General features: G+C 35.8%; 1 protein-coding gene across 12 annotated transcripts in view; it reads left to right on the forward strand.

Moving 5' to 3' along the window:
- The window catches only part of PHF20L1 (PHD finger protein 20 like 1), a 77,283-nt gene that overhangs the window by 484 nt on the left and 50,173 nt on the right, over positions 1–26,626 (forward strand). For 3 of the 12 annotated variants that reach the window (XM_055314442.1, XM_055314435.1, XM_055314431.1), the window contains exons 2-6: positions 2,017–2,136; positions 18,666–18,837; positions 18,982–19,066; positions 22,690–22,778; positions 23,035–23,124. In XM_055314442.1, coding sequence (XP_055170417.1) covers positions 2,054–2,136; positions 18,666–18,837; positions 18,982–19,066; positions 22,690–22,778; positions 23,035–23,124 — 519 coding nt within the window. In that variant the 5' untranslated portion in view covers positions 2,017–2,053. The other 9 variants (XM_055314437.1, XM_055314436.1, XM_055314439.1 and 6 more) reach the window with 7 other exon arrangements.

Genomic DNA, 26,626 nt, shown 5'->3' on the forward strand with positions numbered 1-26,626 from the left:
CTCCGGCTCCGCGCCCCCGGGTGGGAGCCCCCCCCGCCCCTTCCCGGGCCCCGCAGCCACCTCTCTGACCTTTGGTTCACTTTCCCGCTGTCGTGTCTTCTCTGCTGATTTCTCTCTGCCCTCCCAGTTGTCATCTCCTGCAACGTTAACCATCCAGGTCTCTCTCTCTCTCTCTTTTTTTTTTTTTTGCCATTCTCGTTTGCGTTCTCTTCTTGTTTATGTTCCTCCGTCTTGTCTCTGTCCGCTTTTCTCCCCCTGCTTCGAGTCTCCCCCCTCCCCGTCCCCCCTCCCACCGCCACCAGACCCCGGCTCTGCCATCTCCTGAATTCAGATCCCTTTTCATTCCCCTCTCTCCGCTCAAGGAAAGGGAGATCGTGCCTCATCCCAAAGCATCCAACCGGGGAGTCGGTGTGTCTTCATCCCATTTCCATGGATGGGGTCGAGGTTCGATCGTAGAAAGTAGTGCACCTGGTAAACCACCTCTCCTCACGCTCTTCTTGGGAAGAGCAGTAGAAAACGTCGGGTTAGGTTGCCACAGAAGTGTTTAAAGTACCTGCCTCCTGCGTTACACACTGACCAGACTCTAAAAAAATATTCATGCTTTTGTCCCTTTTACACCACATACCCTCTGGCCTAGCTTCCCATTAACCCTAACGTACTAATTTTTGTTCTTGCCATGACCAGAGGCCACTCTCCTCCCCGTCATGAGTATATAGGTTGGATTTTTATGTATTTTACGGCAAGTACTGGTGTTTTGTTTTTTTTTTTGTTTTTGTTTTTTGTTTTTGTTTTTGTTTTTTTTTTTTACCCCTTACCTATTTAGATTCTTTCAAAGAGGAAAGGACAGTTGGGTTTTTATGTTTGCTGTTATGTTTTTGTCCCTTTTGAAGGTGGGCAAACTATGAAATGTTGTAGTTGTAACGCTTTTCCTTTTTTTTGTTTTTTGATTTTGTTCTGTTTTTTTGTTTTGCCTTGTTTTTGTTTTTACCCAGGGAGTTCATTGTCCTATTAGTAATTCTAAATATCAAAAAGGTTTTAGGGATCTCTCTTTCCCCCCGCCCCACAGTTAACAGCAGGTTCGCATGCCTGATTTCCGGGCTCTGTTTCTGATCGAGGCTGTCTCAAAGGGCATTCCTATTCCTCAAGTACTGATCAGTGAAGACGGCTCCCTCGGGGGTTCTGGTGTCCACCGGGGCTGAAAGGAGAGTAAAGAGTGCGCACCTCAATGACGTACAGAGCAATAGATTCTCCTTTGTAGTTGTGTGTGTGTGTGTGTGTGTGTGTGTGTGTGTGTTTGTGTCTGTTTGAACATTACGACCACTTGTATTTGTCCAATGTGGGCGCTATACTGAAATAGAGTAGAAATAAGTTCTCAGTTTAAAAAAAAAAAAATCCAACATAATTGTTGCTTATTGAATGCAAAGTAGAAGGAAGAAATTTCTGTTGCAACTTTATGTGTTAAATTAAAATTATTGAATCATCTACCAAAGTGGGAAGTCAGAGGCAATGAAAACTCCTCCTCACGGAGGAGTGTGTCCTGCCCCTTCTTTATATGCTCTCTCGTGTCTTGTCCAGGGTGGTGTGCTATGAGGCACTCACACGTTGGTTGAAAAACTTCATTAATTTGTCCTCTTAAGAATTTCAATAGTCATGTTCCAGAGCACTCAGGTGTCTTGACTTTTCAAAGACAGAAAACTATTTTCAGCTGGTGTGGAGAATTTTCTTGGTTGTTTTCAAGTTAAAATGTAAAGTATTTTGGCTACTAGCAAGTTTTAGTGCCCATCTGTCTGTTCTTTTCAAGTAGTTCTTCTTTATGTCCTTTTCCTTGATTCATGATTAAGATTGCCTGCAAAGTGTGTAGGACTTTACCTACAGATGTTGGTAATCATCATTCAAATTTCCTTAAAATTTGGCAGTTATTTTAACTTCTCATGCAATGCTTTTAAAGTTCTGTTTTATTCCCTATGCATTTTATGCATCAGAATCTAACTTTTTTTTTTTTTTTTTCCTCTTGAGGTAGTGAAAAGAAAATACTGAAGAATAGGATCTCAAGATGAGTAAAAAGCCCCCAAATCGTCCTGGAATCACTTTTGAGATTGGTGCTCGTTTGGAGGCACTGGACTACTTACAAAAATGGTATGGAGAATATGGAGCTGTTGGTGGAAAGCACGACGTTGGTAGCCTTAAACATGTTAGTCAGTTGCTATTCTTTCGACTGTGGCAGAAACCTTAGCGTATTCACATTTTGAATACACGTGGACATTGTTTTTTTTTAGTTTTCTTGCCCTTCAGCAGACTCTGTAGGTTTAGCATTTCAGAGCTATATTTAATCGGGATCATTTTTTAAGGTGTTTGAGAACTGAAAATAATTACCTAAGATATGAAGTATAGAGAGAGTGTCCACGCTCTTTGTGTACTTAATGTAAGCTATGGTGGTGGTACGAGGGAGGGAATTAATTCAGATAACCAGCTTTCCAAGATTTGGATAAAACTTAATATCGATCTGTTTTCTTGGCCTGTGTCAGAGGCGATCTTTCAAAACACAGAGGATGTTGATGGTTAGCACAGTCACTATTCAACATCCCATCTAAAAATAAAGTTTACCTCCTCTTTCTCCAGGGGGTAGTGAATTAAAGGCAGGTTGTTACTGTTCCATACTAAATGGGCAGTTCTTTCAGACCTTTTTTTATTTCTTCTGTTTTGGCCATGTGTGATGGGTTGTGAATTCAGGGTCCTGCTAGACCCTTAATAAACGGTGTAGGGATAAAACTACCACATGGGAATGAGAAAAGGAGAAACGACACGGAAGGGTCCCTAGGCCACAGTAGGGTTGACAGGGATTCCCTCTTTTAGGAAATGCTTTCCTCATTCCCCTTAGCTGCCATCTAGTTCTTGTCCCTGGGAGGAAGTTTCCTCTTGCTGCCATTCTCAGCCCTCTCCCTGAGAGGGGCATTTGAAAGTTCCTCTTTGATCCCTGGGGTTGTCTGGGCTCTCTTGAAGCCCATTTATTTTGATGAGGGATCTGGCAGCTTAGTGACTCTGGGACTTTATCCACTAGACTTTTTGACATTTTCTCTTGCTACAACTCCCTTAAAAACACGGTGGGCATTTTGTAAATTTGCTCTTGATTGATTTGCATTAAGTCAACCTCCTGAGTTGGCAGTGGCAGGCAGAGAAATCTTGTTTAGTCATGACATTTGACTTTAGACTGGTCTGGGATTTTGTCTCTCAGTATGTGATTTTAGGATTCTGCATCTGTCCCTGATCCCCAGGTTAATGGGCTCTGTCTTAGGCACTGCCCTGGGACATTTTGAAACTACAGTTTCACGTGGAAAGGCAATTATTTGGCCCCATGCCTGTAAGGTGCATCTCAGGGGGTAGTTCTTTTTAGGGGACTTATTGTTAAACTCATCAGATGGAGAGTGTACATAGTACTTCTCAGGTGGGGCTTGGGACCAGACAGTAGCATCCCTCGTCATCATGAAGCTAAAAATTATTTCCAGACATGGTGGAGTGTTCATTGGGGGAGCATGCATTGGACATGCAACAAAAGATAGCAGTTTAGTTGATAATTGGCTATCTCTGGTTCTCATTTGACCAAAAGAAGCTTTTTGCTCTGAAGGCACACTGTTAAATCTCCATGTGGTATGAAAATGACACTTCCTTTGATGCTAATCTTAATTAACTTTTCAGTTTTTTTTTTTATTACTGGTTTTTGAATCACTTATTAAGTCATATTAGTATATTTTCTTAGGCTTTCGAACTGACAAAGTTGTGATTGAAATAGCTTCCAGTGTTGGAAGAGCACAAGGTTTATTAGTTTCCTTAGAGATTTTCAGGGATATTAACATAATTTCGGAATTAGTAAGAAATTTGTTTCTCGTGGTGAAATATTTTCTGATTCAACAGCTGTTAAATTGATGATCCAGTAGTTGAAATAAAAAGATTATAAAAAAGAACTACTTTAAAAATCAAGCCTGAATGTACTTTTAGAGTATTTGGAATTTGAAAGAAAAAGTAATTGTAGCTGAAAGCTTTTTCATTGTCTTATGCTTTGCACCAAGGAAATTTGTAAGTGCTTAGGGTGATAACAGGCATGTGTACTCATTGATGAAGTTTAGCTTTTATTTTAGTGACCCTAGTAGTAATGGTCCCTTTTAAGTAAGTAAACATCAGCCAAAATAATCACATGGTAATCACTGAAACTTATCATCAACTTGACTTTTTATGAGCTCATTTATATGAAGATTTTTTAGCATTCTGCCACAGTTGGAATTCAGAGTATTGTATATGCGTATTCTAGGTAGTTGAAGTAAATAACTTTTTTATCGTGACTTTGTTTATTGTTGGTAGTCTTAAGAACTAGTTAGCCTTGGGCAATTCCTTTCATTTAGTATTAAAGTACTATAGGACAACTAATTAATTGCTTAAGTTTTACCTTGTTTTATATGGGCACAAGAGAAGTTCTATGAGACACAGTACTCTTAACAGATTTTATTTTTAAATGAGATACTAAACTTTATTCTTCATATCATTACTAGTTAATGGCCATTCTGTATTTCATATAAATGCTGCAGATTTTTGCTTTATATCAGGTAAAAGTGTAGAAGGATGATTCAAGTGTTGAGAAAGAAAATTTTTAATATTTTTGTGAGGAGTTAGTCACTGAAAATATACTGAAATGATTCCCCTTCCTCTTCCACCCTCCCTTCTTATTTTCTTTTCTTTCTTTCTTTGTTGTGTCCCTTAAGAATGCTTAACCATCCACATTTATTCAGTACAATTGGAGAAATATTGAGTTTTTATTTGACATAAATAATTTTTGAACGATTACAGGCATTGGACAGGAAGGGACAAGCAGGAGAGCAGACGGTGCTTACTGTTTCTGCACACAAGACGATCCCAGTAAGCCATGTATCTGTTATGAAGGAAACATCATCACATATTGATATGTTACCTTTTTCAGAGAAGGGCAGAGGGAGAGTTGCGATAGTGGAGCACCCAAAATACCAACCTGTCCTGTATGTAAAAAATGTTTCCTGTATAAAAAAGGAAAAGAGCTTTTATTGTGCCCTGGAAAGAAAGGGGTAAAGTCTAAATTAGGTGGGCAGAAATAAACTGAAATTAAGCTTCCACTTTGAGGTTTGGGGTAGATTTAATAGGAAGGTGCAATCTGTTTTTCTTACAAAAAATACATTATTACTGCTTGAGCAAACCATATCACATATTTTTCAAAGTTCAGAAAGATACCTCATCTTTGAAAATACACTCTACGTTTTTTTAGAGAAGTGATTTATTACTTTTTGTTTTCAAAGTCACTTTAAAGCTACTACAGAAAACTCATTGGTGGTTTGATTATTTACCAATAACTAATGAATGCAGGCCCTAAGAAACCACCAAGAGGCTGGTCTTCTTCGGGTCCAATATGTAGTTTTTGGATTTCCTATACTGACTAAACCTAACTCCTGCTGAGAAGTGGAGGTTGCTTAATTTTTATTTTTTATTTACTTTTGGGGCAAGGGTTGCTTAGTTTTTAAAAATGTAGTTTTACTTAAAACATAGTGTTTAGTTTCTTTCTCAACAGTCTTTAAAAGTCTTTTTAATGTTTACAGATAATGCAACCATCTTGGATCTTACCTCCATCATATTTTCTATCACATTCCTGACATTCGAATAGTGACATATCAGATTTATAATCTCTTGAATGCAGTAGCTTCATAAGAATGAAAAAGGATACAGGTTGTTGATACAGGAGTGTATTTGGGGAAAGAGAAAGTTTAGAGTTGAAGTTCTATTGGAGATACTGTAAGGAGATTCTAAAGATAAAAGAGGTTCAAAGTTAGACTGCCACTTGCTGATCCTGTAAATATGGGGAACCTCTCGATCTCAGTTGGGTTATTGGTAAAATGGAAGCACTGTTACTGGCTTTTACTTAGGGGGTTATTTTAAGGATCAAATAATGTACTTGAACTTCAAATTCTACAAAATACATAATTATAAAGCACTGAGGTAAATGCAAGAGAAGAGGGAGAGCTGAAAAAGAAATCTTTGAGGATCTGAACACTTTATGTGTATACGTTTTTAAACGTAGTTTTATTTATTTTTTTAAAGATTTTATTTATTCATGAGAGACACACAGAGAGAGAGGGAGAGGCAGAGACACAGACACAGGCAGAGGGAGAAGCAGGCTCCATGCAGGGAACCTAATGTGGGACTTGATCCCGGGACTCCAGGATCATACCCTGGGCCAGGGGCAGGCGCTGAGCCACCCAGGGATCCCTTAAACATAGTTTTAGTATTGACATGAGAATGGCCTGGAATGTAGAAGAAAATCATGTCGTTGCAGCTGGCTATAAACCATCTTTTTGAGGTGATAAAATCTTTTTGTTTCTGCAGAGCTTCATAGTTTACAAAGTACTTGCAGATATCCTGTCTAATCATTCTGAATACTGTTCAGTGAGAAAAGTGTTAAACTGGTTTGGACTACTGATATAACTTCCATCTTTTGATTGAAAATAGTTACTCTATAGCAAGTGACCTAGTTATGAAAATAAAACAAATCTAGTAATATGCCCCAAATATTCGAAATACAGAGTTAATACATTCAGATGAGTTCTGCTCTTCTGACCTTTTTTTGGAGGGAATATTTCTAATTCTCTTCTAGATCTAAAGGAAAGGAAAATGAAAAATAAAATGTAGAGATGTCTCCAAGTATCAGAGTTTGATAGAACAGTGTAAATTTGAATTGGCAAATGCTGTTTCCACACATGGGCAGTTTTTTGAATTATACGGAACATTTGCAAATGTGAATTTTTAAAATGTTCATGAACAGAATTTTAATAGCGTGGGAAAAATTGAGGAAATTTGGATTGTAACAAATACAAATGCTTTCTAATTTGATTAAAGTACATATTTTCTGAATAAAAAGGGTTGCTTTTTTCTAACTGAATTTATTCAGAGGCAAACATTAATAGAAATAAGTTGTGTTATCTATATTTGGAGTAGAAGAGTGCTCCCAAAAAGTAGTTTGTGGATCAAATTTAAAAGCCAGATATTTTTAAATTACATTAGGTGAGTTTGAAATCTGTAGAAACCTTAAGTACTTTTAAAATAGGAAATCTTTTGAATCAAAGATTCATATTTATATATGAATAAAATCTTTATATGTTTGGCTTTCTTAACTGAATATTTGAAAAAGATTGATTCTTATTTTTGAGTCACTACCTGTCTTTGAAAGCCTAGTTTTAGCTGTAGACTCAGAAAAATATACAATTGCATTTATATACCTAAAATATTGAATTATCTGTTATGAGTGGCCATAGGAAACTTATCCATGGTCTCCATCCAGATTAAGGACTCTTCTAGTAGAGGATTTCAAATTGAAATCTATATGATGTGGGTTTTTTTTTTTCCTTTAATTCTGAGATTTTTACATTCAGAAAGTCACAGATTTTGAATTTTAAGATCTAAGTGAGCTCCGTTTAATCATCAAGCATCAGTGCACATTGTAGTTACTTAATTCTTAACATTTTTAACCAAAAAAAGCCCTATAAACTTTTAGTGGTAAAGGTCACTTTTTCCTTCCTCTCTCCTCAAAATACGTTGAAAGCTAGGTTAGAAGTGGGTCAGAGTACATGTATTTATTGTAAAACACGCCTGGTTGTTGTTCTTACTCTATTATTCTTCCTTCTGTTATATTCATTTTCTATAGAGCTCTTTCCTCTGCTCAGTTTTTGCTTATCCTAGTTTTCTTGGAAGACGACAGAAAAGGAATATTGGAAAAACTACGTTTAACTGCAAGTCAGAAGATGTGGGTTCTAGGTGCCGTTCTGCCATGAACTGTGTGACTTTGGAGAGTTACTCCTCTGCTTTAATGTCCTTGAAATGAGGGTGTGACATATTAGGTGATATTTCAGGTCCCTTGAATTAGAAACTCAGATCTACTTTCCATGTATTCAGGGATGATAGATTTTTTAATCTCACTTTTAGCTGGGTCATTAACACAGACTTGAGGCACAAGTAAGATACAAGTCATACATAGTTTCCTCAAAACTGCTGGTCACTAAAAAAAGAGAAAAATGAGTTGAAAAAGTAGAGAAAGATGAATCTAGTTTGTAACAAAAATAATTTTTTTTGAAGGTTTTGAAGGTTGGAGTGTAGTGGTATTGGGCACGTTGTTACCCTTTCTCCAACCTGTTCTCCCACTCATTTAAATACTTTCATTGTTTAATTTTGAAATTACTTAGAATCATAACTATTGACTTAGAAAAGTATATTTAACCAGTAGGATGCTTTAACTCCCTAACTTTTCACGTGGTAACAATTCACTGATTGATTCTTTTACAAAGTTCATTGATGCTCTAGTTTTGAAAGTGATTCAGGTGAAGTCTGGAAGAGTGATTCTCAAACTTTAGCTTCCTCAGATTCACTGAAACATAAGTGACTGGGCCAACATCCCAAACTTCTGATTCAGTAGGTCTGAAGTGGGGCCCAGTAGTTTGCATTTCTAAAAAGTTTCCCAGTGATGCTGATGCTGCAGGTCTGGGGACCTCATAGGAGAACCACTGGTCTTGAGCGTATACAGAATTATTAACCCAAAGATAAAGTTTTTTAGTTGGATAGCAATGGAAATATCCAGAATGATTTTTGAATTTATATTCTGTTTTTATTTACGTTAGTTGTAAGAAGTAAAATGTAAATACAGAGCAAAGTGATGCATGATTCAAAACAAAACAAAACGTTTTTGCTGTTTTTCAGTAAAATAGAGCATACTGACCTCTGTGTACTTTGATGGGGTTCAGTTCTCTTGCTCTTCTGCTTTCTGAGATCACCACTACGTGACTGGGTAGTTGGGATTTAGATCCTTTTTGCTAAGGGTGAGAGAAAGACTGTCCCTGGTTATAGTTAATTGTGGATTGCCGTTGTGAGATTGCAACTTCTATAATGATTCAGATATGCAGGAAATATTCATTATGTTTTTTGAATTTTATAAGAATTGAATTGAATTTTATAAGAAGCCTGTCAAGTATGGGATGATTTTTACCAGTTTAGAAATGACAGATCTAAGGTTTGGAGATATTTAGTGTTTTATTCCAGTTCATCTAGGCAGAAAAGTCATCTTATAGCCAGGTTCTTTTGACTCTAAGTGTGGGGATCTTGTTACCATAACTTATTGCCTCATATGGACACCCTCAAGTCTAATCCTCAGCTGCAGGGAGTAAATGGGCTCAGCATTCATAGGCTATCTTAATTCCTGACCTTCTTTAGTAATATGTATCTATCTAGTCTTTAGAAGGACCCTGAGAGTCCAGCTTGCCAATGTCATTCTTATTACACTTAATTAGCTTTTGCAAGGCAGGTTAATTTCAGGTCTGTCTGTCCTAGAAACTCTTCCTTCTCAAGTTTACCTTTGAATCAAGCCTTCAAGCTGATGGTTTCTTAGCCTCTTTCAGAAATATATAGTACTATAAAATCCAGGAACCTTGAGATTATTGTGCTGTGGTGTGTGTGTGTGTTCATATAATGGCAGGGATTGGACCAAAAGAGAAGACAGTTTTATTTGCTTTTCCGACATTTGGTTGAAGGTCAGCCATCGTATGTATATCATATGCATCTAACTCTGTTCATGACCTCATTCCTGCTGAATATTATCACTGTATTGGGAGATTCTACACTTGACACATCAAAGTAGATGATGCTTTATTTTGTGATGGGGAGTTGATCAGAGCCATTAGTTGGGAAATAATTTATTTGTGATGATAATGAATTCTAATAAAAAGAATGTTTAATAATTCTAGTTTTGCTGAGTAGATAGAACTGGTATCTACAGATTCTGAAAAGTTTTTAATTTTGTTTTTAATTGATTTTTTAAGTGAAGGAGGAAGTATTGAGTTTTAAATATCAGTATTAAAATATTTTTAAAAGAAAAATTAACAATATTGAAAAGACAGTTTTACTATTCTTCATAAGGGTCCCAGTTTTTAGTATTTTTAGATGTCTTTTTATTTTGAAGAACTACTATCCTTATTGTCACCTCCCATAGATCACTAGCACGTAGAACTTTTCTTTTTATTAAATTGGAAATTGATGTCAGTATTGTTATTTCAGTATTTTCAGTATTATGTAATTTCAATGAACTCAACTTTGAGAGAATTGTTGCAGTGAATTTGAAGAAAATTTGGATATTTAATATTTGATGTGTCTTAAAACTCTATTTTTCCATTGCCAAAAAGCTAACCTCCTTTAATTAAAAATGAATCTGTTCCTAGTACATCGTGGTTTGCTCAGGTACCAAAGTATAAGCTACTCACATGAAATGATTTTACTCCTAAAGATACCCAGCAAAGCTTTTTGAATTTTGGCAGGTTGGTAAAGAATAAACCCAAAGTTTTGGGGATCTCATGAGATGTGGTTACTATTCAGAAAATTTTGGCAAATGAGTTTTGACTTTTGAGTTGAAAACTAAGCATAGGATTATATTTGTCAAACTAGATTAGTAAATATTTTTAAAGTTACTTAGTGTTTTTCTTAGTCGAATTGCAAACCATACCTTAGATTCCTATCTTTTGGGGGTTGGGAGGGGCAAAGGGAGGAGATTGAGAATCTTAAGCAGTTTCCATTCTCAGCATGGACCCCCATGTGGGGCTTGATCTCACAACTATGAGATCATAGCCTGAGCCAAAACTGAGTAGGATGCCTGACCAACTGAGCCACCTAGGTGCCCCTAGATTCTTAAGTTTTAAATTTATATTGTAAAAACTTTGAAACCTCTTAAAAGTTAAGCTACTTTCTTTTCTCAGACTCTTTAATTTTAATGCAATGTTTCATACTTAGGCATAGTTGAGATATAGTATGCTTTTTGTTTTGAGAAATTTTAATAATAAAACGAGCCTTTTTATGCATAGATGTTTATTTTGTGCTGTATAATAAAAGCTGTTTTCTGTACTCTTGGCCTAACAAAAACTGACTTCAGATATTTTGTATCAAAAGCTCTTATATAAAATTGAATTTGCAAGAAAAAAATAAACATAATCTGATTCTCATATTATTTTTGTTTTCAGTACCTCTTGGTAAGAGCACCCTATATGTGTGCAGTAAGTGTGATAGGAGCTAAATATAACTTGGCAAGATGCAGAATATATATTGAATGTAAGCATAGTCTTTAAGGACAGACACTCAACCTCAGTTCAGGGATCTGCTGCCTAAATACCTATTTTTACTTGAATAAATTACATAAGGGATCAGAGCCTCTGTGACCTCCTCTCTTCAATAACCAGGAGCAGTAGTACCTAATTCAAAAAAGTTCTTTGAGGATTAAGCAAGACAATGCTTGTTAAAAGCTTATCGTGGCTTTTGCCACATTGTAGGCTCTTAGTAAACATTAGCTTTAATTATAATAATAGCATGAATATTGGTTATTCTAAATAGAAAGGAGTCTACAAGGGAGAAGAGTCACTGCAAATCCTTAAAACTTCGATCAACAGGCATATAAACATCTGTAACTACCTGTAGTAGTATAATAATTTTTTAAGTGCTAAATATTAAGAAACAGAAACTAAGTGGACCTCAACCTGCTGGAGTTTTGAATTTTGTGACAAAATTAAGTAACAAGGAGTTTGGTCCTGTTAGTCTGAACTAAATATATGAAGTCACAAACTTCTGGTACGAAACTGGTGGCACTTTTTTTTGGTAGGTAGAGTAGTTAAGAAATTTTTTATAGTGGTGGGAGATGGTAATGAGTAGATAGGTGTAGGCACTGTGATTGGTTAGAATTGACTGAAAGAACGTAGGCATGGCAGGAGATTGAGGTGTTAGGGAGGTAGATAGCAGTAGGAGTTTGAATCTGGGGGTCTGAAATGAAACCTTAATTTGAAATGTGGTGGCATCAAGGCTCTAAAGGAAAACATGTGGCTAACTCTGACCCTACCTGTTCTTTGCTGCAAAGGTGTGGACAGATAGGCAGCAGGGTGGTCTGGCAGCTTCTACTGAACATGTGTCTTGGGGGTGGACACCTCTGAAAAGAGGACAGTGGGGATGATGTGATGGGATGCTTAGAATTCAGTGTTGGAGAAGATGTGATTTTGACATATAAACTAGTCTCTGTTCTGGAAAGTCTAGATTCTTTTATACTTCATTTTGGGATGTCAAGTTTGAATTAATCAAAAGAGTTTTGTTTTCAGTGTATTCTTCAAGTGTGAAATAAATTAACATGCAGTAACTAAAAGCACTTTCTCTAAAAATACTATAATAGTACTAGATGACATTGTTCTTGGAGTTTAATCGGTGAGTTGAATGGGTGAGAGAATGCTTTTGAAAACAGGCATATAAATTACAAAGTGTAATATAAATTTAAAACGCTTCCAGAAGCTAAAATTTAAAAGGTTGCATGCTGTAAGAATATTATGTTTGCTTTGGATTACATTTTACATTAATTTTTATTATTTAACACATAATCCTCTTTCTGACGATTATATGTGAGGGAGTTCTTAACTCTATATTTTTAGTTCTTCTAATGTATTCTAGTCATTTTTTATGACACTTATGTTAGAGGTCCTTGCTTATGAAGTCCTTATCCACAGAACCGTTTTGAGTTACTAATCCTAACTCCCTAAATTTCTCTAATGTTTAAATTATGTGTAAGTCAGGTTTCAAGTGTGTTTCACTTTTTACTAATTAAAGACCTACTTATCTAGTAGAACATCTAATTTAGGTATTCTTTCTGTGTGCTACTGAAATTTATCTTGACTGTTTGAGCTATAACATTGTATTATAATTGTGGTAACTTATTTGATTTTCTTTTTCTCCCCCCTCTGTCCTGAATTTGAGTTTATTGATTGGCATAATACTGTTATTTGTAGGTTTATTACTACTTCAGTGTTTGGCACATAGTGAATTAGAGACTCATTGTTTACTGAGTTAAATGAAACGAATGAGAAACTGTCAATTTTTAAATTTATATAACTTACAAATTTTATTTTATCAATATAAACAAATGACTTATTTAAAATAATTTGAATAACTATTGGGGCAAGTTTTTAAAATACTTTGCCTTTCTGTAGGAGGGGGCCGCGGGCATCAAGGTGGCACAGTTGGTTAAGTTAGGGACTCTTGATTTCCATTCAGGTCGTGATGTCAGGGTCATGAAATGGAGTCCCACATCAGGCTCCTCATTCAGCAGGGAGTCTGCTTCAGGATTCTCTTTTTTCCTCTGCCCTCCCACCCCCCCTCACATGCATATGCGCTCATGCTCTCTCTCAAATACATCTTTTTAAAAAATAAAATAATTTGCCTTTTTAATGTGGCATTTCTCAGAGTGAATCCTGTTGGTCTTTAGGACACTAATAATGTTGTCTGACCTTATTCAGTGGATTGCTACCCATCAGTGAGTAGTTCACAACTCCGTCCTGTAGCTTATTAAGTCCAGGAGATCCTAGGGCATAAGTGTATCAAGGAATTTCTCTTGTCATTTCCTCATGGTTGACTTTCTTTATCAATGCAGGTAAAACTGGCTATATCAAATAGGATGGCAAATCAGAATGAGTTCAAATAATGTTTGTTTTACTGTTAGTATATTGAATATAACTTTTTAAAATAGCTACCTGCCCATTATTTATTTTTTCTTCGAACGTTAATGGAGTACCTATAGTATGTGTTAATAGATAATCTTGCCTTCCAGAAAGATTTTTGTTTTTAATCATGGATCCCTTTGAAAATCTGATTAAAATACATTGAATATACTGCCTCAGTTCCCTACAGTATGTCCTGGGGGTGTAGTCTCCTGATTTAGTGAGTGAATCGGGACCTGCCCATGTAAATTGATAACTGTAGGGAACTGATGCAGTATATTCAATGTGTAACCAACCTCTTTGGTTAGTATTTGGTTCTTTGATGGGTTGTGGATTTGATCTTGAATCCATACTCTGATGAACAGTCTTCTACAAGTGGAACCAGTAACAGTGTTAAAATGCTGATATTCTCAGATGAGACATTAAAGGATTATAAGAGTTCAGAGAAGATGAAAATAATTTTGGTTCTTGATAATGGGTTTGTTCTACTCAGTAATTATAGCCACAGTTTAACCTGACCATTATTGGACTTTGACCACACTAATTCAGAAAGGGTCCTGAGGAATCAATGGACGGATTATGGTAGTAGAGTTGCATGTATGAAGATTGTAAAATTGTAAAATTTTACATTGTAAAATCTTCTCAGTATTTCTGAATTCTATTTGTTTCCATTCGGCCTCATAACCAGTGCTTAAGTTTGCTTATTACACTTGCTAGGAATCAAGTGTAAAAGACATTAGACCTAGGCAAACCTAGAACAATGAAGGCAATCCCTTGTTTTCCACACAAGTAAATATCAGTTAAGCAATGCATGCATCTCAGACTGGGATTATAGTCGGAAAGGTCCATAGTGAACACTTTATGATATTTTGCAGTAACAGATTATAATGGTAAGAGAGCTCTGTATAGAATTCTGGCACTGGGGAATCACACTTCCATCTCTTTCTTTTGAACCCCTTAAGAAATGCCAAGCCAAATGCCAAGTATTTCTTTTTCTTCTTATCTTCCATTGTTTTAACTCTGAAACCCCAATCTCCCACTTCTGAGATCTTTTCCCATCATAAATGTTGGAGACTCAGCCTAATCATTGTTTTTTAACAGTTTTCCGTGATTTAGCATTTTAAAAGATGACAAAACAAAAGCATCATCACAAAAAAAAAAAAGCATCATCACTACATCTTCCAAATTCAATATGAAAAGTTTTATGTTCCATTCATATTCAATTATAATAAAACATAAATTGTGTATCAAAATAGTGTTGCTTTCAGTCAAGATAGAAGGCATTTGTGAATACGTTTGTTCACTATTTTTCATTCACTGTGTATCAAAGCATTATTACTTTGGGCCATTTGTTAGAATAGGAAAATCATTTCACTGTATAGGACTATATGTTAAGTTGCCATTTTGTGCATTTTACATGATAGCAAAGATTTTAATGTTAGGGTTTTTTTTCCTGAGGCAAACCAAAGTATGGGATTTCCTGTTGTTTGTATAGTGTTTCATTAGTTTGGTATTACAGAGCCCCTCACTTTGAACCTAGCTACTAAGTCCAGTCTGATGTCCCAGTATTCTCTTTTATTCACCCTATTGCTGATCGTGTAGTCTAGCCAAAGGGACCGGTTTCCTTGAACTGCCCCTCCAGCCTTTGGTCAAGAGGTTCTTAAGGACAGAGACCTCATTATCTGACTGATTGCCTAACCTTGGTTTTAAGTAAATGAACATTGACTAACTGGAAGTGTGTGCACTTTACCTTTTTTGTACCTTGTTTATTAAGTCTAAATCCTAGAAGACCAACATAGATGACATCTACCAAGAACATTCAGTGAACTCCCCAATTTTCTCTCTTATTAATAGCATCTTATATGAAATTCTTGTATATACTTACCAGTACACCATATATGATATAATTACTTTGATGTAGACCTTACCCCATTTCTGCTATAGGCTTTTGTGCCAGTTGGTTTTGGCTGTGAATACTCTACCATGTGTATTCTTGGACAGTCTTCATCTGTTACATGGGGACTGTGTTATCTATACCTTGGATGGTTACCAGGATCCAAAGAGACAAGGTATATAAGGAGCAGTTGATACTCGGTAAGGAAAGAACATAAAGCTTAACATACATGTGAATTTTCTAATTCTTCTTTCTCCTTGTCAGACTCTCAGCTAAGTTCCTTGAAGGTAGGAGTTAATGATATTTCCTTTTTCTGTACCAACAGTGCCTGGCAAGTGTCTTAATCTTATTAGATGCCCAAATACATATGAAATGAATGAACAGAAACTTAGTCATTCTTGACAATGGTAATATTTATGGCACTTTTATTTAAGATTCAACATTTGATTAGGGGATAAGGATTAAAAGAGATAATCTTGGGTATTAGTGTTACTTCATTCTTGGCCTTCATCCAAAGTTTACCTATCAATCTCTTGATATTTATATAAAGAGTATATAACATGCTATAAATTATTCTGAAGCAGTTCCCCAAAATATAATTTTTAGTTTGGTGGTTAACATCAGGCATCCTGTCAGTGAACAGAGTTTGAAGTATTTTAGGAAACTATAAGTTACTTAAAAATGCAATCCAGATTTAAACGATTTGAACTTACTTGGATTCTGACTCTTTGCTGAATTCAGTGATGTTATGTAAATAAAGATGTGTTTAACTGTTACTGTGGACCATTCTCACTTTGAGGAATGTTTTAAATACGTGAGTTTTTTACATTTAGAATTTGAAGTAACCCAGAGAATAAACCCCTGATGTTTTGTTCAAAAATAAAAAGATAATAAACATGCAGAATTAGAAATTTATCCATTCTTTATAATTGCTAGAAAATCTCTTTGTAATGGTGAAGTGGCCAGTGAATGCTGGAAAATAAACTAAAGGGCATTGTTACTTCTAGGCGTCCCCCAGTGCTAGTGGCAGTTCTTACGTTTTAAAAACTGGAGGAGGAGAAACATACTGTCAGAGCATCATTGCAAAAGACAAGTGTTATAACATTGATTCTTGGTGGGTGGGGTCTGCCTTGTTCACCTTGGGGAGTATGTTAAGTCCCTTTATGCTTTTCTTTAACGAAGTGTTTCTTCACACCTATTCCCCAAAGAAGACCAAGAGTAAGTTCTAACTTAAGGTTATAAGGTCAACAGCAGCCTTCTTAGTTCTGAAGAAATGTGCAGACTGTCTTTAACAAAACTTCTCGTTCGTTCCGAGCGTTCCCTGAGTGGCCAGTGCGTATCGGTCATTGGGCTAGACGCTTGGGGGATACGAGAATGGACATGACTCTTAATCCTTGAAGCTCACAGGCCAAAGGGTAGCATCTAAAATCATGTCCCTCAGATATCTGCTATCACAAGAATTGTTAATAAAAGGTTTGTGATAAAAGGGTTACCTATTTCTTTTACTGTGGTAATAGTAAATGTTTTATCTCCAACAAAGAAAACAATATAACTTTTTATCCAGTATTTTCCCAAGCTATTTAACCACCAGACCTCTTTGTAGGTCATGAGTATTAAAGTAGGGCTATAAATACCTCATGGCACACAGTTTAGGAACCTGCACTGAGATGGTGGTTGTGCAGGTGGGTGCAGTCAGAGCAGCCAGGGCAGGGAGTGGGAATGTCTTTGCACATGGGATTACACATTAAGCCAAGCCTGGAATGAGGAATAGAGAAGGAAGGGAGGGAGACAGTTTGGGATTAGGTGGAAAGAACAGAGTGTACAAATGCACAAATGTTTGACAGATCTCAGTATTTTTGAGGACGTCCCAAGTAGTTCAGTATCATACCAAAGTGGGGAAAGAAGCTACACCAGAGAAAGATTCAGGGCCCTTGAAATGGTTAAGAAGCCTTGAATAGCATGAATGATATATAAAGCATGTAGTAGTTCCTAAATTTTAAAGTTATGTAAGGTCTATTGTGCTTTATAGTGAAAGCCAGTTTTCTATAGGGAGAAGAAAAATTCCAGATTTATCAAAAACTAGCAAAAATACGAAACTTTTATGGCTGAATGATCTACCGTGTGCTGCTGTTGAGTCTTACGGTTATTTAATGATACTTTCTAAAAATTTTTGAGTCATCTGTGAACATTTAATACAGTACATTAGAAATGAGGCAATTTTCTGTGTTGAAAGTTCCAAGTTAACTAATTTCTAATTTCTTTTTAGAATTTATCATAAAAGCATCACACATAAAGACAGAACAATATTTGTTATTTTTATATTTTAGAGTTTAAAGTTTAACCGAGCTTTTCCTACTATCATTGATATGCGTTATAAAATATTGGAAAGTATGGAGAAATAGAAAAAAACAGTGGTTTTGTGCCATAAAGAGACACATGTACATGTTGGTATGTTTTGCTAGACAAATTTGTTTTACATACTTATAATTCTGAGCACAGTGCTGCTACTTTTTTACATTTTCCTATGTAAATTTTTTGTAAATACCACATTTAAAGACTATATCATTCAGTGGATATACTATTGTTTGTATAGCTAGACAGTCTTCAGTTTTTCTAATTATATTTTTAGATGGTTTCTATTTTCTTTGTTATTATAAACATTTTGTATATATAGTTCCAGAATTATAATGATTGAGTTAAAAAATAGGAATATGTTTAGGGCTCATGAAACCTGTTCTCAATTTACTTACCAAAACAGTGCAAGTAATTTATATTTCCACTGGGAGTGTATTGAAGTATTTTACTGGGTATTAAGATCAATCATTTGGGGATCCCTGGGTGGCTCAGCGGTTTAGTGCTTGCCTTCGGCCCAGGGTGTGATGCTGGAGTCCCAGGATCGAGTCCCACATCAAGTTTCCTGCATGGAGCCTGCTTCTCCCTCTGCCTGTGTGTCTGCCTCTCTCTCTCTCTCTCTCTCTCTCTCTCTCTCTCTGTGTGTGTCTATCTTGAATAAATAAATAAAATCTTTATTAAAAAATCATTAAAAATAATAATAAAACAAATTTCATTGGTTCAGTAGTTTAAAAATACCCATATTTTATGGTTTTAATGGTAAGCAATATTTCAGTTAAATTATTCTTTTTAATACTTTGTGTAAACAAACATAAGAATTTTCTCCTTATATGAAGCTTCTTTTTATTTTGGAGGTATCCATCACGAATTGAAAAAATCGACTATGAGGAGGGCAAGATGTTGGTCCATTTTGAGCGTTGGAGTCATCGTTATGATGAATGGATTTACTGGGATAGCAATAGGTTGCGACCCTTGGAGAGACCTGCGTTAAGAAAAGAAGGGCTAAAAGATGAGGAAGATTTCTTTGTAAGTAGCAAGCTTTTTCCATTTGCTAACTATGTAATGATATATTTCAAAAGAAATTCTGTTAAATATTACAAAACTTTATTTTTATAAAGGAAATGCTTATTTATTATACATGGTATTGATCTTAAAAGTTGTTTAAAATAGGATTTCAAAGCTGGAGAAGAAGTTCTGGCTCGCTGGACAGATTGTCGCTATTACCCTGCCAAGATTGAAGCAATTAACAAAGAAGGTATGTATTTGAAGTGGTCTTAGATTACTTCAAAGTGATCTGAGAAAATTTAACTGTGTTTCTAATTTTAATGTGTGTAATTGTTACATATGGTCATATAGTTGTTACTTCTTGTTTCAGACTTAATGAATTTCCTGCTAATATTCTTAATTTTTAGGAGTGTTTCATTTGTTACATGTTATATAGAATAACATGATACGTGATCTACTTACTGCCTAAATAAATGTTTAAATTAGGAGAGGGAAAGAGTTGGTTAAAACTGTGCAGCTTTTGGTTCACAGGCTTACATTATAAGCATTTTATTTCTTTTCTGTTTCCAGTTTGTTGGCTAAGTTATCTTTATGAGCAGCTCAACCCGAGTGTGAGGGAAGGTTAAAGATACAGGGAAATTCAAATCAGTTCAACTTGAAAGTAAAATATAGTACAGTGTTTTCTGAGGAAAGAGTGTGGAAATTTGTCAATTTGAGGATTTCCTTTATTGCATCTTTTCCTAGCCCATTTCCTTAATTTCTGAGAATTAAGTTTACTTTAAAAGAAAAAAAAATATTTATTCATGAGAGACACACAGAAAGAGGCAGAGGCAGAGACAGAGGCAGAGGGAGAAGCAGGCTCCCTTTGGGGAGCCTGATGTCGGACAGGATCCCAGGACCCCGGGATCACACCCTGAACTGAAGGCAGATGCTCAACCACTGAGCAACCCAGTCGTCCTGAGAGTTAAGTTTCCTAAAATAGCCTTTGTGGTATCTAATATTAATATTGAGCAAATATTACTGAACTGATCAGAAATGTTGAAAATAACACAGAAATCAGGTACATTAGTGTGGCTGAAGATGAATACATCTGTTGGGCAGGTAATGTATTAAAAAAAACACAGAACTTATAGACTGACTAATTTGGAAAGGCATGAAAGTTAATATTTAAATAGTATTGGAAATATACTTAAATATTTTTTAAAAAATTTATTTAAAATCTCACTTTAAAAAGTCATAAAATATTTGTAAGTATATTTTTCAAGTCAGTAATAACATTAGTTTTCTATAACAATTATTTCCTAAACTTCACCACTCATCTTTTTTTACTGAAGAGACACATTGAGTGGCAGCTTCTTTGCAAGAAGAGACATTTAATCTAAGTAAGGGGATGCTTTAAACCTGAAAGACAAACAAGTCAGCTAGATAAGGAATGAAAAGCTTTTCTGACAGAAGAAACGGTATGTTGTAAAAGAACAGAAGAAAGGCCTGCCACCTTTTAGGAACTGTGAGACTTTGGTGTGACTGGAGTGAGGGAATCCTTTAAAGGGGGAGAGAAAAGCAAGGGCCTGTGTGTGGAATGTCTTACAATCTTGCTATAGAATTTCAATTTTATTTGGAGGTGATGGGAAGGAACTGTGGAAGGGATTTAAGCTGAGGACATTTAGAGTAACAAATGTGGGGAAAAAATGGGAGGTAAGAGGAGATAAAAGAGGAAAACATTTAAAACGAGATATATTAAAGAGTGTTAGGTGTGGGAAAGCAAATCCTTGGTGTCTAGCTAGAAATATGATATAACTTTACAAAGGCCTATTCTGACTTACTGTTTTAAGGAATTGAAATAACAAACATGACTTTACTACCTCTCATCACCTTACTCTAGGAGGAATTGAGGGGCATCTTCATTGTTAGGTTGGCAGGTCACTTTTCCTTGTCTCATATGGCCTTTGTCTCCCTGTGCACTTACACTTCCTGAGAGCCCATAGTCCTGTGTCTTACATACACCTATTCCCCAGGTTTCTAGTCCAGAGCCCCGTGTATAAGCAGTCAGTTACAGTTTGTGGAAGGAATGGAGGAGGAGGTAACGAATCAATTCTGTTGGATAGTAAATGGATCCAGTCAAAATAAAAGAAAATGAAACACAATTAAACGACATTTTATCTTAATTAAGAGCAGTTCCTTTAAGTGTGGAGAGCTTTGAGACCTTACTTCCATGCTTAAAGCTTCTTGGAAGTATACCATATACAAATCCATGTGTACATACACGCAATGCACTCAGAAGCAAAGCCCCTATGTTTTATCCTCTCCTGTTTGTCCATGGGCATAGAATACAGAAAATTAAGCTTTTATTAGTGGAAGAGTGAAGACACTTATTGCAGTCTCTGCCATTGCAAGAGGAGTTCATGTGGGCCCTTAGTGAAATATTGGCAGTTGTAATTTTTTAAAAAAAATCTCCATTGGCTGTTTTTTTTTTTTTTTTTTTTTTCTGTATGCCTCACATGGTAGATGAGCCTGCCCACCATGCCCATGCCCCCAAAGAAAAACAAGGGAAGGGAAGCCTTCAAGAGGCACTGTAAAAGCTAAACAAAACTAACGAAAACAATGTGTGAAATATATCTTAGAGAAGTTGAAGAGGAGGGACAAATCCGTAAACAGGGAACAGAGAAGTGTTCATATTCTGTGTGAGATTTAAAGAGGTGATCTTGAAGAGTAGGTTGGAGGGAGGAAAGGAGAAAGGCATCACAAGAGCAGAAACAGTGTGATATCACTAGTGAGGAGGGATGAATGCCCAGTTGGTGTGGAGCCTGCCTTCTTCTGGAAGGCCATTATTGAAGAAGGAAGAGGACAGTTGCAGGAGTGGTGGTAGTGTAAAGTGTATGTATGGTTTGATATTCTCAAAATTTTCCCAGTGGCTTTATATCCTTGCTCCTCAACTAATCATTTTTTTCCCCTCAGTAACCTGGGTCTAGATCTTTATATCTGAAATATTGTGAATTACGCTAATTATAGAAAATACGAAATCGAGTGATCAAATTACAAAATTAAGGAAAATCTTTGTACATGTATGTCTGGCTTTGGTGCCAACTTCAAAGCCAATCATAAAAATTATCACACCTTATTGTTTTTACTTCTTTTGTAAAGGTCATGTATCTGTTTACTTAAAGCGGCTCTCAGCCCTCATTTGTACCAGAAATGATAGAAAAAACTGAAATTTCTTAAGTATAAGATCTACACAATTTATATGTTTTGTTGACTTGAAAGCATGGCCTCTGTAACAAAAAGCGAATATACTTTGAGATTGTCATGCAAACAGGGTCTTGAGTCCTAAAAGCGGAACTGAGTGAGTGGGAAAGGCATGGGGATGGGGGTGTGGATATGGCTGTGCTGCTGCTTAGTGGACTGCTATGGATGGAGCCTTCGGCCTCCTGGCAGTTCATTGTTCTCATCTGTGCAGAACAATTTCATCTACATGGTCTGTAAGTTATTTTCTAGCTTAGAAGCCTGTGGATCTGATACTTTCTTACTTGCTAGTTCTTTAATACTGTGAATGGAATAATCTTTCCTTGAGCAAGTGATTTTTTTTGTCCCTGTATCAGTTCTTTCTCTCTAAAAAGAAACTTCCAAAGAAGGAAGGATAATTCTTATAGAAATAGTACTTATGTTTGGAAGTAATGATTTTATTAGAGGGAAAGAGAAAGTACAACTTAACCAAATAAACTTTAACCAACTTTATCAAGTTCTTAACGGGTGTGTGTTTGCAGTTACTGCAGTCACAGTGTATTTACTTCTGTCAGGGTGTGACTTGTTAGATTTCAAGTGTTGCTGTAAGGTTCAGTTGTATTTTCTAATGATTCTGACTTGCTCCTGTTTCAGGAACATTCACAGTTCAGTTTTATGATGGAGTAATTCGTTGTTTAAAAAGAATGCACATTAAGGCCATGCCCGAGGATGCTAAGGGGCAGGTAAGAGTGTTCAGCATTCCTAGCTACCCAAAGGGATGTCTTCTTGAATGGTGACCAATCAAGAAAAAAAAAAAGAAAAAGAAAGAAAGAAAGAAAAGGAAAAAAAAATACATATATTTTAAAGTGAACTAATTGTAGGATTATGTGCTGATAGCCCCAAATAGCAGCAAGAAAAAGAAGCTTAGAATGTAAAATAAATTATACACTTGATTTTTGCTTCTTTGGCTTTAGACCTGCTAAAGTTATAGGTCACTAGTTTCTGTTCCAGGTGAAATCCCAGCATCCACTAAGCTGGTGTTGTCCTATCGACCCAGCTGGATCGTGTAACCAGTCTATGGGAAGTGAGGTAAGTGCCTTTTTTTAATTTCATTTTGTTTTTCCTGGTATATATTATCATTTAGAAAGTTAATTTTTAATATAAAATTTTATATTGAGTTTCTTATCTTCTTCTTTCCTTTTATAAATCATAGTCATTAATCTTCTTTTAAAAGGCGCTTACCTGACACTCTGTAGGCTGCTTCAGGTAGGGCTCTCTGAGTCATAGGACGTAAGCAGTCTATTACATGCTTTGTCACTGCTCAAAGCAAGAATGAACGGTAAGCATTTAAAGGAGAATCTGGGATGAAGTTAAAACCATGATTTCATTGATTGAATATGTTTCCTGAAAGACTGGAAAGAAAAGGTGCCAATAGAAATTTAAAATATTTTCTTTTATGTTCTGCTGTTATTTGGGATTTTCAGCACCTGGACCTACAATTAATTTTAAGAATTGAAAGTAATCTATAAAAATGTCTAATATGGAAATATGCTACATACTTGTTCTATACTGTGCAGTGAAAAGTATTCTGAAATGTGTTGAAATTATCTGGTCAATTGCAGCCAAATGTGTATATTTAGTAATCTAGAAATGTAGATCACCGCGTTAAAAAAAATGATTCTTGATACCTTCTGAGAAGTGTGATTGTTTTAAATCACCTGGTTTTCAAAAATTTAGTTTTGTGGTGATCAGATAGCAGAATTTTTCCTCAGTTAATATGGAAATGCAATTTAAAATGGAAATGCTTTTGATCAGGAAATTGCTTTGTGTTTTCCTGCTTGTACATATAAATAAAATGTTCCTTTAAGCATTCAATGGTGTGATTTCTTGGTTACTGCATAGAAATATAGATTAAGACATTGGAAACTTAGTTTAATATATACCTGTCTAATTAAACAAAATTCTCAAAATTTTTTTTTCTTTAAGGCTATAATTGTTATTCTGGCTATTCAGCTGTTTGTGAGATGGCACTAACCCTAAAACTTCAATTTTTCTCCAAAGTGAGACACTGAGCCAATTTGGTCTGTGGTAAAATTACAAGTAATAAAAATTAATTTATGGGATGTATTTGGTGTTTACTTTGAGTAAATAGTTACATTATGATGTATGTTAACATTAAAATCAATGCCAAAATACAAACCTTTGAAAATATGAGTAATACTATATTTCTTTCTTTCTTTCTTTCTTTTTTTTTTTTTTTTTTGAGAGAAGGTGCAAGAGTGCACACAGGCGGGACAGGGTGGCGGGAGAGGGAGAGGTGAGAGAGAATCTTAAACAGACTTCACACATAGCATGAACCCTATGCAGGGCTCAATCTCATGACCCTGAGATCATGACCTGAGCTGAAATCAAGAGTCAGAACCGTAACCTACTGAGCCACCCAGGTGCCCTGAGTGACACTGTATTTCTTTTAATTTATATTTTTCTTCATAACTTTTAATTACAAGCACACTAAAATATCTGTAGAATTGTTTTTTTTAATAAAATGGTTTCATTTTATGTGTCTTTTTTTTTTCCCCAAAAAGTTTTTGACTTGTTTTCATGTAGGAAATATACTAAGTCAGGTGTTGCGTGGGCAGTGCTAAGAGAATCCAACTTTGCATGTATCTTAAAAATTTTGAGTACTTTGAGAATTCCTTTGTAAAGATATACGGTAAATTTCTTTTACTAAATTGGCAAAGGATAAATAGATGCAGTATGGAAATATATTCTTCTCTAAACTTTCCGTGGCTTTTTCTATCCTATTTTTTCTTTTTGCAAGTGTGCTGATGTAAAACTCACCAGTGTTAAAGATGTGCTCTTAAGGTCCTTTACTATTTATAAAACTTATTTTGCATACATTATTTAATTGGGTTCTCCTAGCAGAACCTTTGACATGGCTGACTGATAGTTCTGTTTCACAGTTGAGGAATTCAGGACTTAGAGAATTGAATGACTGGCTTAAAATTTCACATAACCATAATGCATAGAATGACTCTAAAGTCAATCTGATTTCCAACATGTTCTTTATTGTGGACTGCTCTGTTGTCTACAGGAGCTTTGAAGCACATCATTTAGCTCTAATTCATGGAAGGATCACACCAGCTATTTTTAATAGTGAATCTTACCTGTTTAAAAATAGAAGGGCAAAATAATGGGAGAATTTTTTAATGACACAACTGCAGTGGTTCCATGATTAACAAGTCCTATGATAAGGAACTTTAAAGAAATATCTAATTGCAGTTTTAAGAACTACAACATGAATCTCTCCCAGTTTTCTGTTCATTGGAGAGAGAAAAGAGCCAGGGATGGAATTTACCCCTGGCATTTTTCAGCATTTCTCTAACAACTTAAAAATTTCCCCACAATGTGGAACACAGAATTAAGCACTCTGCTCTTCATAAGACCATGTACAGGTATGATCTCTGCTGAATTTGGCACTTTGCTAGTCGGGCAGTACTTTAGTTTCTCTGTCTGCTTTGTTCATTACTCTCTGTTTCATCTGTGGTGCTATTTTTTCTCTAATACTTAATGTCAGTCTCAAAGCTCATCTTAGCCATACGTCTCTGGCTTACTCAGATGCTCCTGCATCTTCTGTCTGTTCACGTACACTGACTGCCATGGCTTTGTCCCGTGGACTTCCTCTTGCTTCTGCTGTCAGTTAACTCCTTTCTTGACTCCTTTCCTTCTGCCCTTTGCCTCAAAGATTCCTGCTGCAGGGCTTACCTCAACTGTCAGGCTCCTTGAAGCCGTCCATTAGCATTTCTCTTAAGGTTAATATTTTATTTTGTTTTCTTCCGTGGTATTTTGTTTATTCCTCCACTGTCTATCCTATCACACTGTCTAATAGTTAATTTTATTTGCTTTTCAGTTCCTTATAGGTAGTACCAAAAAACATGGCTCTAAGTAAACCTGGGATTGGATAAACTTGGTTTATCTGGTTTGTTTTTTCTTTTTCTTTTTACAAACTAGAGACATAAATCTGTATTTCACAACTATGTCTTAGTTCACTTTCTGATTAGACATATATGGGGGACACAGTTTAAATACTGTGAAAGCTAGATGCTGGTCATCTTCCAGGCAGGAGCAAAGATGTGATCACTCCAGGGCCTATACATTTTGGGTCCTTTCAGGCAGCATCTTTTATTAAATGTCTCATGAATTCTTAGCATGCTTCTTGGCACACATAGCAAGATATTCAATAGAAAATTGGTGAATGAATGTGTTAGGTGCAGTCACATGATAGTTTTAGTCCATTTCAATCATGGGGAAGAGAAAGAGACATAGATTTTGTTTGTTGGCTTACTTTTAATGTCTTATTCACATATATTTTCAAGACTGAGCAGTCATTAATGTAACCTGTAAAGTAACTGCATTTGATGTTGTCAAGTATTCTTTAGTTACGTGGATTAAGAATTTAATGTGTTACCTACCCATTTTGGTTGAATTTGAGTTGGTCTCTCTGAAGCTTAGTGGCCTCAGTGGAAGATTAACTGTAGAGGTGTTACAAACAGTTTTTTTAAAAAAATCATTTTGATTGTGAAAATTTAAA

Source organism: Nyctereutes procyonoides, unplaced genomic scaffold (assembly GCF_905146905.1).
Source record: "Nyctereutes procyonoides isolate TBG_1078 unplaced genomic scaffold, NYPRO_anot_genome, whole genome shotgun sequence".
Lineage (NCBI taxonomy): Eukaryota > Metazoa > Chordata > Mammalia > Carnivora > Canidae > Nyctereutes > Nyctereutes procyonoides.